The sequence below is a fragment of the Bicyclus anynana genome, chromosome 11, assembly GCF_947172395.1.
Source record: "Bicyclus anynana chromosome 11, ilBicAnyn1.1, whole genome shotgun sequence".
NCBI lineage: Eukaryota > Metazoa > Arthropoda > Insecta > Lepidoptera > Nymphalidae > Bicyclus > Bicyclus anynana.
In genome coordinates, this window is record NC_069093.1 from 13,198,736 (window position 1) to 13,215,009 (window position 16,274).

At 36.9% G+C, this 16,274-nt stretch overlaps 1 protein-coding gene across 1 annotated transcript in view; it reads left to right on the plus strand.

Annotated features, from left to right (window-relative positions):
* The first annotated feature begins 1,591 nt into the window (after positions 1–1,591).
* Positions 1,592–16,274, plus strand: part of LOC112050588 (uncharacterized) — a 39,098-nt gene continuing 24,415 nt past the window's right edge. Inside the window, exon 1 of the mRNA XM_052884383.1 lies at positions 1,592–1,737. Within this exon, the coding sequence (XP_052740343.1) occupies positions 1,646–1,737 (92 nt within the window). The 5' untranslated portion in view covers positions 1,592–1,645. The remainder of the gene's footprint in view (positions 1,738–16,274) is intronic.

Here is a 16,274-nt window from a genome sequence, read left to right on the forward strand (position 1 = left end):
AACTAATGAACCGATTTGACTGAAAGGAGACCGATCTTTTTGGACCCAGCACGCAATATAAGTGTTTTTTAACAACTGACTACCCAAAACGGGTAAAAGTTGGACAAGATTTTCCAAAACTAATTTTTATTATATATATTTTTATGTCACGTCAATGTAGACCCCCGCCGAGTATTCCGTAGACCCCTGGGAACCTGGGTCCACCTGGACCTCTCTGCCAAATTTCATCTTTGTACGTCAAGCTGTTTTCGTCGTCAAGTCGTCAACATCAAGCTCTATTATTTTTTGATAAATTTCGCTTTTATTCAATTGTTATCTATCTAATTAAATTTTTATTTAAATTCTCAAATTAAAATAAGTGATAATGACCTGCGAAGTTTCGGGCGGAATCTTCTGTTAGGTTGTTAAAAATTTAACAAGGGTTTAATGGACAACTAATAACGCCAGTCACATTACCGTTACTGTTTGTGTGTGTGTGTGTGTGTTCATTAAAAAAATGCTGTTTTTGTCACCTTTTTTACAGAAGGTTTTTTAATAAATTACATTATTTTATTTATTTATTATTTTGATGATTATGATGATTAACACAAACCACAATTGGTTTTACAGTGCACTGGTTATTATCTATACTAATATTAGTATAGAAGAGTTGAAGAGTTTGTTTGTTTGTTTGTTTGTTTGGTTGTTTGTTTGATTGATTGAACGCGCGAATCTCAGGAACTACTGCTCTGATTTGAAAAATTCTTTCAGTGTTAGATAGACCATTTATCGCGGGAGGCTATATGATATATATTATCCCCATATTCCTACGGGAACGGGAACTACGAGGGTGAAACCGTGCGGCATCAGTTAGTTACATATAAAACAGTTAAAAAAATTTAATAACAAACAAAAAGAAAAACAAAGAAAATTCATAAGCGGGTAGTAAAATAAACATCATAATTATTAGAAACTAATTAACGTAGTTCGGTACTTGTATCTTTTGCATTTTATTTTTTACAAAGTTTATAATAAGATTTTTAATGTATTTGAGATTTAAAATCTTTCCAACAACTTTTATGAGACGACTCTAACACGGGTGCCAAGTGCTAAGAGCTTAAGTCGACCACCTAGGTACTTACTTAGTGGTGTATAACTGTAAGGTGATATTCTATTTCTCCATCAATTCCTGGCAGGTGAGGGGCCGGGTCACAGCGACCAGATGAGCAGTTTCAGTTGGCCCAGAAGCAAAGTACGGCCACGAAAATTGCTCCACACGGCAGCCCGGCGCGCGCGTACATCGCCTACCACAAGCTGGGCGCAGGCATGGAGGCGCACACCGCCACGCCGCAGCCCGACTGCGAGTGCGGCGTGCACCCCTCCGTGTGCTACCTGCTGGCCACCTTGCTGCTCACCAGGTGACCTATACCCGTCACATTGCTCCACACGGCAGCCCGGCGCGCGCGTACATCGCCTACCACAAGCTGGGCGCAGGCATGGAGGCGCACACCGCCACGCCGCAGCCCGACTGCGAGTGCGGCGTGCACCCCTCCGTGTGCTACCTGCTGGCCACCTTGCTGCTCACCAGGTGACCTATACCCGTCACATTGCTCCACACGGCAGCCCGGCGCGCGCGTACATCGCCTACCACAAGCTGGGCGCAGGCATGGAGGCGCACACCGCCACGCCGCAGCCCGACTGCGAGTGCGGCGTGCACCCCTCCGTGTGCTACCTGCTGGCCACCTTGCTGCTCACCAGGTGACCTATACCCGTAACATTGCTCCACACGGCAGCCCGGCGCGCGCGTACATCGTCATCATCATCATCATTAACAGCCGATGGACGTCCACTGCTGGACATAGGCCTCTTGCATGGTATTCCAATCAAAACGGTCTCGAGCCGCGAGCGTCCAGCGGCTCTCTGCAACCTGCTTGATGTCTTAGGTCCACTTAGTGGGGAGTCGACCAACACTGCGCTTTCCGTTTCAGGGTCCCCATTCCAGCACCTTGGGACCCCAGCGTCCATCGGCTCTTCTAACTATGTGGCCTGCCCATTGCCACTTCAGCTTCGCGACTCGATGAGCTATATCAGTGACTTTGATTCTTCTGCGGATCTCCTCATTTCTGATTCGATCACGCACGCTCCATCGCCCGCTGAGTGACTTTGAGCCTTTTATGAGGGCCACAGTTAGCGACCAGGTCTCGGATTTGTAAGTCATCACTGGCAACACGCACTGTTCGAAGACTTTCGTCTTCAGGCACTGAGGAATTTTGAACGAATTGATGTCACTGACACTGACATCGCCTATCGCAAATTAAAAAAAAAACCTGCTACTTACAAAAATAATTTATTATACTCTGTTTGTCTGTATTACACAATTAAATCAAATTAATGTGATTTTAATAGCTTATGACCTACGATTGATAATAATAGTGTTATGTACCCGTAATATTGAGATGTATTTGGTATGCTAAATTGCACGATTTAAAATGGGTACCCTAAAAACATGACAACGGTCGTTCACAACAGAAGAAAAAAATATTGGGCTAGTTTTTTTTAACCTCATATTACGTATGTTTGACACTTATAAAAGCGTTAGCTTTTAGCGATCTCTGTTCTGTGCTTAATGCACTACACATATACAAATATATTAAATAGCTCAACAAATTGTGCAATTCAGAACTGGTTTCTATTTACGTCGGAACTCCGTCCATTTACACCTGAATAACGGAGCGTAGTCTTTATGTCTACGAGGCAATAAATCCGAGCGAACCCTCACAAGTGATACTCGCTTGAAGGCGTTTATTAGTTTCGAGAGGTAATGAAACGAATTTTTACAACTTACGCAAATATTTGTCACGAGTAATGTACTTAATTACAGTTTTAATCAAAGATTTTATACTAAAATGTGGATGGTTTTAATAGTGTTTATGTTATATCTGATGCTCAATTGGTGTTAACGTAACAGGGTTTAGTTAGCCTATCAGCCGATAGACGTCCACTGCTAGACTTAGGCCTCTTCCATGGACCTCCAAGAACAACGGTCTCGAGTCGCCAGCATCCAGCGGCTCCCACTCTTCGTACTATGTGGCCAGCCCATTGCCACTTCAGCTTCGCGAGCTATGTCAGTGACTTTGGTTCGTCTGCGGGGCTCCTCATTACTGATTCGATCACGCAGAGAAACTCCAAGCATAGCTCGCTCCATTCCGCTGCGTGACTTTGAGCCTTCTAATTAAGCCCATTGTTAGCCACCAAGTCTCGGATCCGTAGGTCATCACTGGCAACACGCACTGTTCGAAGACTTTCGCCTTCAAGCACTGTAGTTCCATTTTAGTTTAGTTAACTTAAGGTTTAGTTATTCCACTCAAATCACTTTCTACAAACGCTGACGCTTCGAAAATTAACAAAATATAAGGGAATATTTGTTATCGACACGTCACGTGATCAAGTTCTCGATCGGATCTATAATTCCCATACATTTTGTTAGTTTTCGTAGAGTTAGCGTTTGTAGAAAGAGAATCGACGTGTCATATGGCTACAGGCCATTTGTTTATTCAAGGAGTGTTTTAGGATATCTGTCCCAAAGGTATTTATATTAGGGTTAGAATGCTGTATAGTAGTAAACTATTGAATAAATTTATTAGTGTCAAGGGAAATCATAACTAGTACACTTTGCATAATATAAAGTTTTAATTATCTTGAATGGTGTTATCATTATTGCGTGAGAAAACTAAAGGTTTAGTTAAAGTATATATGTAGAACTCGCTGACGCCGCGCGATTTTACCCGCGTGGTTCCCGTTCCCGTAGAAATACGGGGATAATATATAGCCTATAGCCTTCCTCGATAAATGGGCTATCTAACACTGAAAGAATTTTTCAATTGGGACCAGTAGTTCCTGAGATTAGCCCGTTCAACCAAACAAACAAACAAACTCTTCAGCTTTATAATATTTATAATATTAGTATATATATGGTAAATAACTATAAATTATATTAAAATTAGTTATCTTTCATACTTATAGACGTCTTTCAGCAAATTCACTATATTCTACATACCATACCAAACGCAAAATTTATTTGAATGGTCGATACAGTTTTACGTAAAAACTATAACTCTAATTTGACAAAAATACAGCTACTTTTTGTCCAGGAAAAATACAAGAAGGAAGAAGGAAAAATACAGGATTATAAATAACTAGCGGATGCCCGCGACTTCGTCCGCCCTTAGATCTCTTTAATCCAGCCCTTACAGTAGTATAGCTGTAAACATGGAGTAACTTATCCCGTTTTCCCAAAAGCGTAACTATTGATCGTAGCGTGATGAAAAACATACTATAACCTGCCCAGGAGTATTAAGAATAATTGTACCAAGTTTCGTTAATTTCCGTCGAGTAGTTTTGGTTTCTATAACGAACATACACACAGACAGACAAAAATTTTACTGACTGCATTTTTGGAATTAGAATCCATCACTTATCACCCCCTAAAGTTTGCCATATCTTTTAAATATGACCAAAACCCTTGTTTCATTTGAATTCATTAGTAGTCATTAGCGTGATGCCCGAATAACAAAAAAACACAGACAGACGAAAAATCGAAAAAAAATATTTTTAGCTTCAGTATGTACAAATTAAAATTAAAAAAATTCCAAAATATCTTCATATCAAAATGTACAGAATGTACAAAATGTACAGAATTCGTATTATAAGTATAGATTCTAGATGGCGCTGGCGTCCGTTATGCCACGGTAACGTTTGGTGTTACAAATGGTATAGGTAAAATCTCAAATTGCGAATAAATGAGTAGAATTCGACCAGTTCCATTATAAGTATAGATAGATATAGATATAGATATAGATATAGATAGATATAGATATAGATATAGATATAGATAGATATAAATAGGTGTTTCGTACAACAGCAATGCGGCAAACGAATCTAGTTATTAAAAGTGGTATTCTCTACAAGTCTATATAGCTGGAAAATAATGACCACGAAGATATCTGCACAACAAAAGGCAAACTCAATTCAATGCATTTTATTTGTTTTCATATTATTTATATTTAAAAGATTTCTTTGCCGTCTCTTGCCATCTTTACGTGACTTGCGTACGAAAGGGAATTTTCGTCTTTCGCGATAGATTTTCTAGTATGTACAAAACATTTACTTTTGTATTTGCATAGTGTGCACAAGGATTTCAATGGGGTACTTATGCACTATATCAGGGTTTCTCAAAGTGGGGTACGCGAAGGCCTAGGGGTTCGCCATTTGACGGCAGGGGGTTTGCGACAAGATTTACGTAATGCTGGCTTGGTAACTGATACCGAGTCAAAATTGTCCAAAATTACTTCTAACATTGAATCCATTATCCAGCGACAAATAACAAGCGCACCATCACATTCATATTACAAAGACATTTCTTTTGGTACTTTATGTGTTAAAAACCTTTCTTCAACAGTCAAATAAATTTTGGGGGGCGAACCCCCTACTAACTCATTAGTTAGTAAGGGGTTCACTGTCACTTGGAAATTTAACAGGGGTTTGTGGAGTCGAAAGTTTGAGAAACCCTGCACTAGGGTATGTATGCACTATACGTATAAAACGTACGAAATATATATTTTTTTCTCGTATCCGGATTCGTGATATATCCTCAGTGTAAGCAGGGCTTTTATACATCTATGAAGTACTCGCCACTGGTTCCTTTTACGTTACCTTAGCACATTTGGTAAAATTGTTATCATTAACATCTGATATGATAGTGATAGATTAGGAAGTCCAACATTATCAACCTACATGGTGCAACGTCTAAATGGTGCCCAACGTTGACTTTGGGAACACAGGTATACCTACCTCCATATAAAAGTATATCGAAATGATAATATTATGATGTACAAATAAAGATCTGGTTTATTAAAAGTATGTTTCTTGAAGAAGAAAAAATAATTTCTCTAAGAAACATACCTACTTTGTAAAACTCAGGCTGTACGTTCGACGATCTTTGCTTGTCAGATTGAAGATTAATTAGGAATGTCGTAACACGTAGCAAACTTTCAAGTAATGATTTCATTAATAAAGAAGTAATATCAAGATTTTTTTAGATATAACTAAATTGCCGTAATAGCCCAGTGGATATCACCTCTGTCTCCGATTCCGGAGGGAGTAGGTTCGAATCCGCTACGGGGCATGCAGCTCCAACTTTTCAGTTGTGTGCATTTTAAGAAATTAAATATCACGTGTCTCAAACGGTGAAGGAAAACATCGTGAGGAAACCTGCACACCAGAGTATTATCTTAATTATCTGCGTGTGTGAAGTCTGCTAATCCGTGGCGTGGTGGACGTTTAGCCTAACCCCCTCTCATTTAGAGAGGAGACTCGAGCTCAGCAGTGAGCCGAATACTGGTTGATAATAATGATTATTGCCTATCCCCGGTCTCCTGGCCGGAGAAGGGCAATTCCCTTTAAGCTCCAAATCACCTTCTTTACCTAAGGGACAGATATGACCCTGCAGCATGGCTTTATAGATAGGTTGATAATGATCCTATCAATATAATATAGAAGTCGGTTGCATTTCTCTATAAGCCAATTACTGTAATAATAAATAATGGTTTTATATTCAAATGAACAATATTGCTCTGCGTGTAAATGGAAAGTAAACGCTCGTCGTACAATTCGATTTGCCTGTGTCAACGTTGGAAATTGTAATTAACTGTCCGACCCTTGTTACCTTCGTGGCTGTATATTGACTAGAAAGATTAACGTAAATGAAATTATTAATAATGAAATACAAAGCTATAAAACATTTACAGAACTGTTTGGTAAGACGGAATTTTGATTTGTAAAAGCTTAGTTTTTTTACTAACAAACGCCACACGGTTTCAGTTGCGCGAATCCCGTTCTTGTGGGAATACGGAGATAAATTAATATAGCCTATAATATTCGCAAATAACGTGGCTTTATATTGGTAAAAGAATATTGAAGATCGGTTTAGTAGATTCAGAGATTACCCTTAGGTATTATACATAATCCTTATCTTTCACACACTCTACCTCTTTATAATATAGATAGACGCGATACAAATCACACCATACCGTTGGAGTCTCTGACATATAAACGAATTTTACGTAGGCATGCTAAACGGATAGGATAATATAACCACAGAACAGAAAACACTTTAGGCTAGCGCTTTAATCGTGAATATAACTAGTGCTCAAATGACATCAATGCAAAACAAAGCGACGTTTCCAATTATCGAGTCTTCACCGTTTGTTTCTAGACATAAAAGTCTTTTAGGTTTCATACCTCAAAATGATAAAAATACAACCCTTAAAATTATAAGATAATATGACAAACGAATTCACCAGCGTTTGCTACGAGTATAGTTTGATATAATTACGAGTAACATGAATTTTCGCGCGCTAAAATCTTAAACGCGAATCCGTGCACAAATAAGATACAAGAGGGCGCCTGTAACCCAAAACGTCAAAAAAAAAACACACGTCAACTTCAACGCAAACAAAAGAAAAAACACAATTTTACAAAGTGTAAAAAATCCACCTTAAAAGGAAGAAGAATTAGTGAAAGTACTATATCTAACACCTTAAAGTGAAAACGAATTTGTAGAAAAAACGAAAAATACTAGTTAATGTAAAAAGTAAAGTATTTTCTTATGTGCGAACGTACAATGAACATTATCATAACTTTGACTGACAAAACAAATGATCAAAAGTTAACACTGATTAAAGTAAAGTAAACCAAGTTGACGTGACCCGTGGAGAACTGTCAACAATGTGACTTTGTTTGGATAACCTTCGAGCGGTGGGGAGGCATGGGTAGAAAGCGCACGCTATTTGATCAGTTACAAACTTACAAGCCGCAGCGAGCCACGTGTAGCCACTAGCTGGAACTGATTGGAAACTAGTTTGTTATTGTTACACATTAAATTGGAGCACCTTAGTTTCCTTGCTCTGTTAATACATCTTACGTATCTTGCGTATATATGTGAACATTTTTGATATTTAATTACGCAAAAAGCAGCTAAGGGTAAAGGCAGACAGAATATTTCTCGCAGACATCTAGTAGAGCCATTGTTATGTATTCCGTGGTAGAATACTTGTATTCTATTATGTGGTAAAACTTACTGTTAACTTATCTATTCCTAACTTGAAGTCGTTCTAGCGTATATATCTAGGCATAAAGTCTCAGTACGTATGTTTGTTTTAAATGAAAACGTGACCATCCAAACCATGACCTCAGATATTAAAGCTACATAAATCAAAGAATAGTGAAAGATCCATTAAATCCAATTGAAATTTAAATAGGCCTAGGATAACAAAGGGACATTGAATGGTTACTTCAAACAAAGGCTTTCCATACAAAAGAGAATCGTGCGTGGGTCTAAAGGTTCATTCGTCATATGCGTATAGACTTTCTGATTTGTTTTAATAACAAAGAAAAGCTTTAATTTTACGGGCCTTATTTGTAAATGTACAGTTTTTTATTTCTATAGTTCTAGCTAATATTATTAAAAAGTTTGTGAGGTTGTAGGAGGTCAGATCATACTAATCTTACTATTATTATAAACGCGAAAGTTTGTATGGATGTTTGGGTATTTGTTACTCTTTAACGCCGCTACTACTAAAGCGATTTGGCTGAAATTTGAAATAGAAATAGATTTTACTCTGGATTAACACATATGCTACATTTTATCCCGAAAAAACCCATGGTTTCCCGAGATTTGCGAAAACTGATGATTTTAATGATATGAATGTTTGTTACTTTTTCACGGCTTGACTACTAAACCGAATTAGCTGAAATTTGTTACTGAGATATATTATACCATGGATTAACACATGGGCTACTTTTCATCCCCGGAAAAGTCCATGGTTCCCGAGTGATTTGTGAAAAACTAAATTCCACGCGTGCGAAGTCGCGGGCGTCCGCAAGTAATATATAAAAACTCTCCATAAAGTACATGCATTTGCGTAATCAAGGGCTAAAGAATCACCATCAGGTGAGATTGTAATCAAGGGCTAACTTGTAAAGAATATAAAAAAAAACGTAACTAAAACCCCATCCAGCTCATTTGTTTTATAAGAAAATCACAGAAATACAAACTTACATACATGTCTTTTAACATTTTACTGGTTTACTGAAGTCGGTTAAAAACGATTTAAGCCGCATAATGAATTGCATTTTCTACGTTAATTAATGAAAACGGTTCGGGAAATACACGCAGCTTTTACTTTATAGGTGCCATGAGTGAAGCTCGTTAAAATGCAAAAATAAACTCGGTCAGGTGGGGTTTGAAACGCTAACGAGAATTATAATTAGTTTGTCACAATTAATTGAATGTTTCATGCCCGTGAAACATTTTATAACACAGTTTTTTTTAGGGTGTTTATTACATATGCTGTCATAATTTTTAACCGAAAAAGGAAGAGGTTATCAATTTGTCGGGATCCTTTTTATGTATGTTCACCGATTACTAAGGCACCTGAACCGATTTGAAAAATTCTTTTTTCGTTTGAGAGGTTATGCTTTCTAATTGGTCCCATAGTAATCATGTCAAGATTTGATGATGGAATCCTGGAGAAATCGAAGGAAACTTTTAAAAATCGTAAGGGCAACTGTAGCATTTTATTAAGGATTGGATTAAAGAGGTCTATGGGTGGACGAAATCGCGGGCATCCGCTAGTTTTAAATAAAAACTCTTATTTCCGTAGATATCAAAACATTTGTTCATTTTTCATACTGTTATGACGTAACAATTGAAATGTGCAAGTATTTTTCTGTTCACATTTTGCTTTTTGGCTTTATTATTTGAACAATACACCATGTCCAAATAAAAGTAAAGTTCGTTGTGAAAGGCCGAGTTTTCGCTTTGTTGCTGTGTAAAGTCATGAATTTCATGCCTCCACAAAATACGTTCTACACAAAGCTTGTGACCACTAGTTTATGCCACCTATCTATTAAATATTTGTCAAATGTTACAATTTTAAAAATAGTCATAAAGTCAAAGTCAAAATTCATTTATTTCAATTAGGCTTAATAATTATTTATTTCAGGTTATACACCCATTTAAAAGTTAGTTAAGCTTAGTTTACAAGCACTTTTGAAAGGTCAAGATAAATCATATTCTGTTAAAATATCCTATTTCTATTAAAAATAAGTTAAATATTCTTCCATTAATATTTAAAATGTTAATAACATTTTTGTTAGCAACGGCATCAATTATTCTTTCAGTCCGCTGCCTCACTAATTGGATAATAGTCGCAAACATTTGCCAGTTTGTAATACTTATATACGTTTACCCTAGATTAGCCGTAGCTAGCAAATTTGATAATTATTTTTCAAAAAACAAAAGAAAATATACCATTACCTTACCTAAAAAAAACTGAAAAATTGGTGCATGCCCCGGACCGAATTCGAACCTACACCCTGCAGAATCGGAGGTCATATCCACTGGGCTATCACGGCTCTAGATACAGTCATCATCATCATCATCATCATCATGTCAGCCGATGGACGTCCACTGCAGGACATGGGCCTTTTGTAGGGATTTCCAAACATCACGATAATGAGCCACCTGCATCCAGCGAATCCCTGCGACTCGCTTGATGTCGTCAGTCCACCTCGTGGGGGGTCAACCAACACTGCGCTTTCTAGTGCGGGGTCGCCATTCCAGCACTTTGGGACCACAACGTCCATCGATTCTTCGAACTATGTGCCCCGCCCATTGCCACTTCAGCTTCGCAACTCATTGAACTATATCGGTGTCTTTGGTTCTTTTACAGATCTTCTCATTAATGATTCGATCACGCAGATTCCTAACACAGCTCGTTCCATCGTCCGCTGTGTGACTCTGAGCCTTCTTATGAGACTCATAGTTAGCGACCAAGTCTCGGAACCATAGGTCATCACTGGCAACACGCACTGTTCAAAGACTTTTGTCTTCAGACACTGGGGAATATCGGACGAAAATTGTTGCGAAGTTTCCAGAATGCAGCCCAGCCGAGTTGGATTCGGCGGTTCACCTCTTTCTCGAAATTGGACCTTCCTAACTGGATCATATGTCCTAGGTACATGTATTCGTCTACAATTTCGAGTGCAGCGTTCTCAACTATAACTGGGTGGAGCGAAACATGAGCATTACACATTTTTTTTTTTAGATACAGTACAACAATGAATATGCATGGATTTTTAAAGGTAACCTGGCGGGAATCGGCTTGCATGAACACTTCGCCGCTGCGACCTAGTATCCTAGTTAGGTTATCCCGCGATTGGAGTTCTCATCATACTAACGAGATCACGTCTGACCTCAATCACTGATTTACATACTCGTGCCGAACGGCAGACCGCGAGCCGATTTAAAACCTCATTTCAAAGATCTTTTAAATTTCAAACCCCTGCCAAAGTCAGGGCTTTGAAACCCCTGATAAAGTTCAGTTCTTTGAAACCGCGGATAAAGTCTTTGAAAGACGTTTAAAAGGAGCATTTGACCTTTAGATCGTTCGCTTACAGTGGTTAAATGCATTTAAAAGAGTTTGAGGCTGGCATCTTGAGGAAATATTGAAGAAAACCGTTTGAAAGGGAGTGGAAAATCTACTAGTTAATGGCGTTTTTGCAGAGGTTTAGTTATTAATTCATTTTTTAAGTGACTTCCATAAAGGAATAATTTTTAGTGATAGTCGTGAAAAAAAAACCTTTCAAACTGTTTTCTCGAGTGTTTAAAATATTTTACACGATACTAAAACACAAAATAGTAGATTGTTATACAAGGGGCTAAAAAGACCCATTATATAAGAGGTATTTTTAGGGCCCGAGACGTAAGGGGAGGGCCGCCTAAATAGAAACCGAGTTTATAATGGGTTTAGCCCCACGTGTTACACTCTGCTTTTCACTACGATTGCGCGAAAATAAAATAGTTTAGTACAAAGTTCAATAATAATTTATTTTAATTGAAAATTAAATGTACAAAGTCTACAATTTTGATATTAAGGGAGATACTTTTAACCGGTAACATAATTTCCGACTACTGTGAATATAAATAATGAGTATGTGTGATAAACATGGGAGATAATAGTTTAAAAAACTCCTTTCGTAAGTGAATCCATTCGTTGTTGTTTTCTCCACTTATTAAATTTTTCGTAGGTATTCGTAGGTATCGTAGGTAAGTATTTAAGTAAATGCGTCTCGACTTTGATGGTAACAAATTGAAAATTTCATCTCAAAATTAAGATCACCACTCTCACTAAATGAAGACAACAATAACAATTATTGTTGAAAAATAAGTAAGTTACGGTCACAAATTTACAATGAATTTCTGAAAAAAATCAAGTGTGTATTATTCACGCCAATTGTTTTTTAAATTATCGCTTTTTAATTTTATTTTTTTTCACATGAGAAAAAGACAAAGGTATTACACCGTAAAAGATTTCCCATGTCTTCAAATCTCGCTCTATTCGCAACTCAATAAAAATTAAATAAAAAAATAAACGCATTCCACAGACAAGAACGCTGCATTTCATTCCAATTTAAAGATTTTTATTTATTTTTCAAAACAAATACAGTGTTTTTGAGCAAGAGTAACAATGACAGTGTTTTTGAGCAAGAGTAGTGAAAAAACTTTTTAAAAATTTTGTCTGTTTATCCGGGATAATCTGTGGAACTGATAACCGATTTTGATTAAACTTTCACTGGATGATAGAGGAGGTTTTTGACCATACTATAGACTACTTTTTATTCTAGACATATCCATGGTTCCAGCATGAATAGGGATGATGACAGTTTTTTAAATTGCATATAAATTAAGAGTACGCGAATAGTAAAGCAATTTTGTAAAAGTAACAAGATATCTGCGACCATTACTTTCGGAGTTACAGCAATTTAAAGGGTCAGATTTGCGGCGCTGCCGCGGATCCCTGAAAAACGTCCCATACAAAATGGTACGAACTTATGACGTCGTAGGCAATTAATGATCGTTATTAGATTTTTATGGGCGTTTAAACAAAATTACTAATATCTTTGTTATTTCTGCGTTTATGTTTATAGTTCATATATTAAAAAAATGTCACATTTAATGTAAGAAAGCTGAAACTGTATGAATTTTCATCTAATTACGATAAAACATTTTGAGTATATTTTGAAATTTTATAATCTTATTTATTTTGCAAATATTCAGTCAATCTTTGCTTTTTATGTATAAATTAGTTAACATTGACCTTATTTACCCGAATGTATCATAAAGTAAAGTAATCTAGTCATCATCCCCATTGTGAAAAATTGTGAAACGTGTGACTGAAAAAGATAATTCAGTCCGTTAGTAAAGTAATAAAAGTGACAAAACTTACGTTAAGACTCACTTATCAGAATGTGGTGAAATAGGCCCTAAAAGCGTTAAGTAATAGTAACCATAAAGTAAATTCTGTAAGACGCTAAACTTCTGCCGAGACTTATAGACGCCAAACAATAATAAATGGCCTCCTCACAATGAAAACGCCGATAGAGGCAGAAATTGAATGTATTCAATGCTCGTAACGTGATTTTATCTGTTCGACTATAACATTAGTTTATTCTAGTCACAGAATAAAGAATAAATCGAAAATGAGTTTACAGGCAGCGTGGTGAAACCGGTGAAACCCATAAAATACATCCGCAGATACAAACTTTCATAATTTGTATTTCAAAATTTAACACTAACAACAATTACGCAAATTAATTTAATAATCAATTACCAATAATAATTCTCTGCATGTGTAAAGTCTGCCAATCCGCATTGGGCCAGCGTGGTGGACTGAGGCCTAACCCCTCTCATTCTGAGAGGAGACTCGAGCTCAGCAGTGAGTCGAGTATGGGTTGATAATGCTAACTACCAATAATTCTTATTTCTTTAGTTTTTGTGAACAGTTAGAAGACGCCATTTTTATAGTGATAATGGAATAAAATATAATAGAACTAGCGGACGCGCGCGACTTCGTCCGCGTGAAATTTTCCGGTATGAAAGTAGCCTATGTGTTAATCCAGAGTAAAATATATTTCCATTCCTAATTTCAGCCAAATCGCTTCAGTAACCGCACCGTAAAAGAGGAACAAACATACTTACACACTCACACACAAACTTTCGCCTTTATAATATTAGTGTGATGGACTGGAATTTATTGGGATGGAATGGGATGGGATGGGATAGCGATAGCGATAACGATATCTAAAGCGATAGCGATAACGACATCTACAGCGATAGCAATAGCCATGATAACTATAGCGAACTTCGTACCATCCGGGTGTCCTTTGACACTTCTCAAGTTTTTTTTCGTTGATTTGTTAAATTTTACTTTATTTCTACTCTTTTAAACTAATCAAGTAAAAATTTATAGTTTATTAACTACCTACTTATTCTGAAAATTTATTGAGCAGCTTTTTATGAGACTCAATCGCTTTTGAAATAAAAAAAAGAAAAGTTTTCACTTTATATTCCATCTTGAAAAGTTTCAAGTTTCATAATATCTTGGTATTCAAAAGACGCCGGAGGGAGAGAAATGTTTCCGGCAAATCCACTTCCGCAAATGAGATTTTCCATTGAAATAAAAACGCCTTTAGGTATAACAGACGTAATATATTTTGACTGTTAAGGAAAAGTGGACGTCTTGTGTTTCATGAGGCTGCAATTGTCAGATACCTCATTTGAAAGCTTGTGCAATAAAAACAGAATTAACACAAAAAAGAATTTATAAAATAGTTCTACAAATTACGGAAATATCGCTGGACATACATAAAAAAACATACATGCAGCCGAACGTAGAACTTTCTTTTTGGAAGTCGCTTAAAAATCGGGCTACTCAGTAAAAAGGTATGCGTGGTCTTATTTTAATTCTTGACAAGTTAACCCTTGATTACAATCTCACCTGATGGTAAGTGATGATGCAATCTAAGATAAAAAGCGGGCTAACTTGTTAGGAGTTGGATGAAAATCCACATCCCTTTCGGTTTTTACACGACATCCTACAAAAAATTTAGAAAAAAAATAAAGTAAGAGAGACAAGCAGTTTTCTCGTGAAAAATGTAAAGTAAGTCTTTTGTTTACACGACCAATACTTTTTTATGACAGCCTGAGAGGCAAGCAATAGACACAAATCAAGTCGAAAAGAACGGATATGTACTCGTAAAAAAACCTTTCGACTTATTTATAGTTGACTAGCGGACGCCCGCGACTTCATCCGCGTGGAATTTAGTTTTCACAAATCTCTCGGGAAGCATGGATTTTTCCGTGATAAAAAGTAGCCTATGTGTTAATCCAGGTCATAATATATCTCAATACCAAATTTCAGCTAAATTCGGTTCAGTAGTCGAGGCGTGAAAGAGTAACAACATTCATATCATCAAAATCATCAGTTTTTACAAATCTCGGGAATCCATGGATTTTTTCGGAATAAAAAGTAGCCTATGTGTTAATCCAGACTAAAATCTATTTCAATTAAAAATTTCAGTTAAATCGCTTCAGTAGTAGCGGCGTTAAAAAGTAACAAACATCCAAACAAACATACATCCAAACATCCATACAAACTTTCGCGTTTATAATATTAGTAGGACTAAACAAGTGGCCCATGCTTCTTCATGAAAAGGTATGCCTTTGTTTAAATTGGCTAATATTTTTTACATTTGAGAAGCAATTAGCACAAATAAAGTAAAAATCTAAAAGAAGTGTTATGATAGAGAAAATCTTTATTATGAAAATCCGAAAAAAATGTTTTTGTTGTGCGATTGATTGTTGAAGTTCTATCAAATTGTTTAAAAGACTTGTTCTCAATTCGACCTAGTTTGATCAATTCTAGTTCAATTCTAAATCATATTTTCAAAGTTGGCTTGTAAAAATTGAGTTCTGATCTGATTATCTGACAAACTCCGACTGTGGCCATTCATAACCGAAAAGAAAAAGTTTGCCAACTACAATTAGGAATTGTTTTATTATTTACAAGTTAGCCCTTGACTACAATCTCACCTGATGGTAAATGATGATGCAATCTTAGATGGAAGCGGGCTAACTTGTTAGGAGGAGGATGACAACCACACTCCTTTCGGTTTCTACACGATATCGTACCGTAAGGCTAAATCGCTTGGCGGTACGTCTTTGTCGGTAGGGTGGTAACTAGCCACGGCCGAAGCCTCCCACCAGCTAGACCTGGACCAATTAAGAAAATCTCAATTGGCGCAGTCGGGGATCGAACCCAGGTCCTCCGTGTTGTAAATCCATCGCGCATACAAATAATATAAAAAAATTACATTGCTTACAATTTTAACAA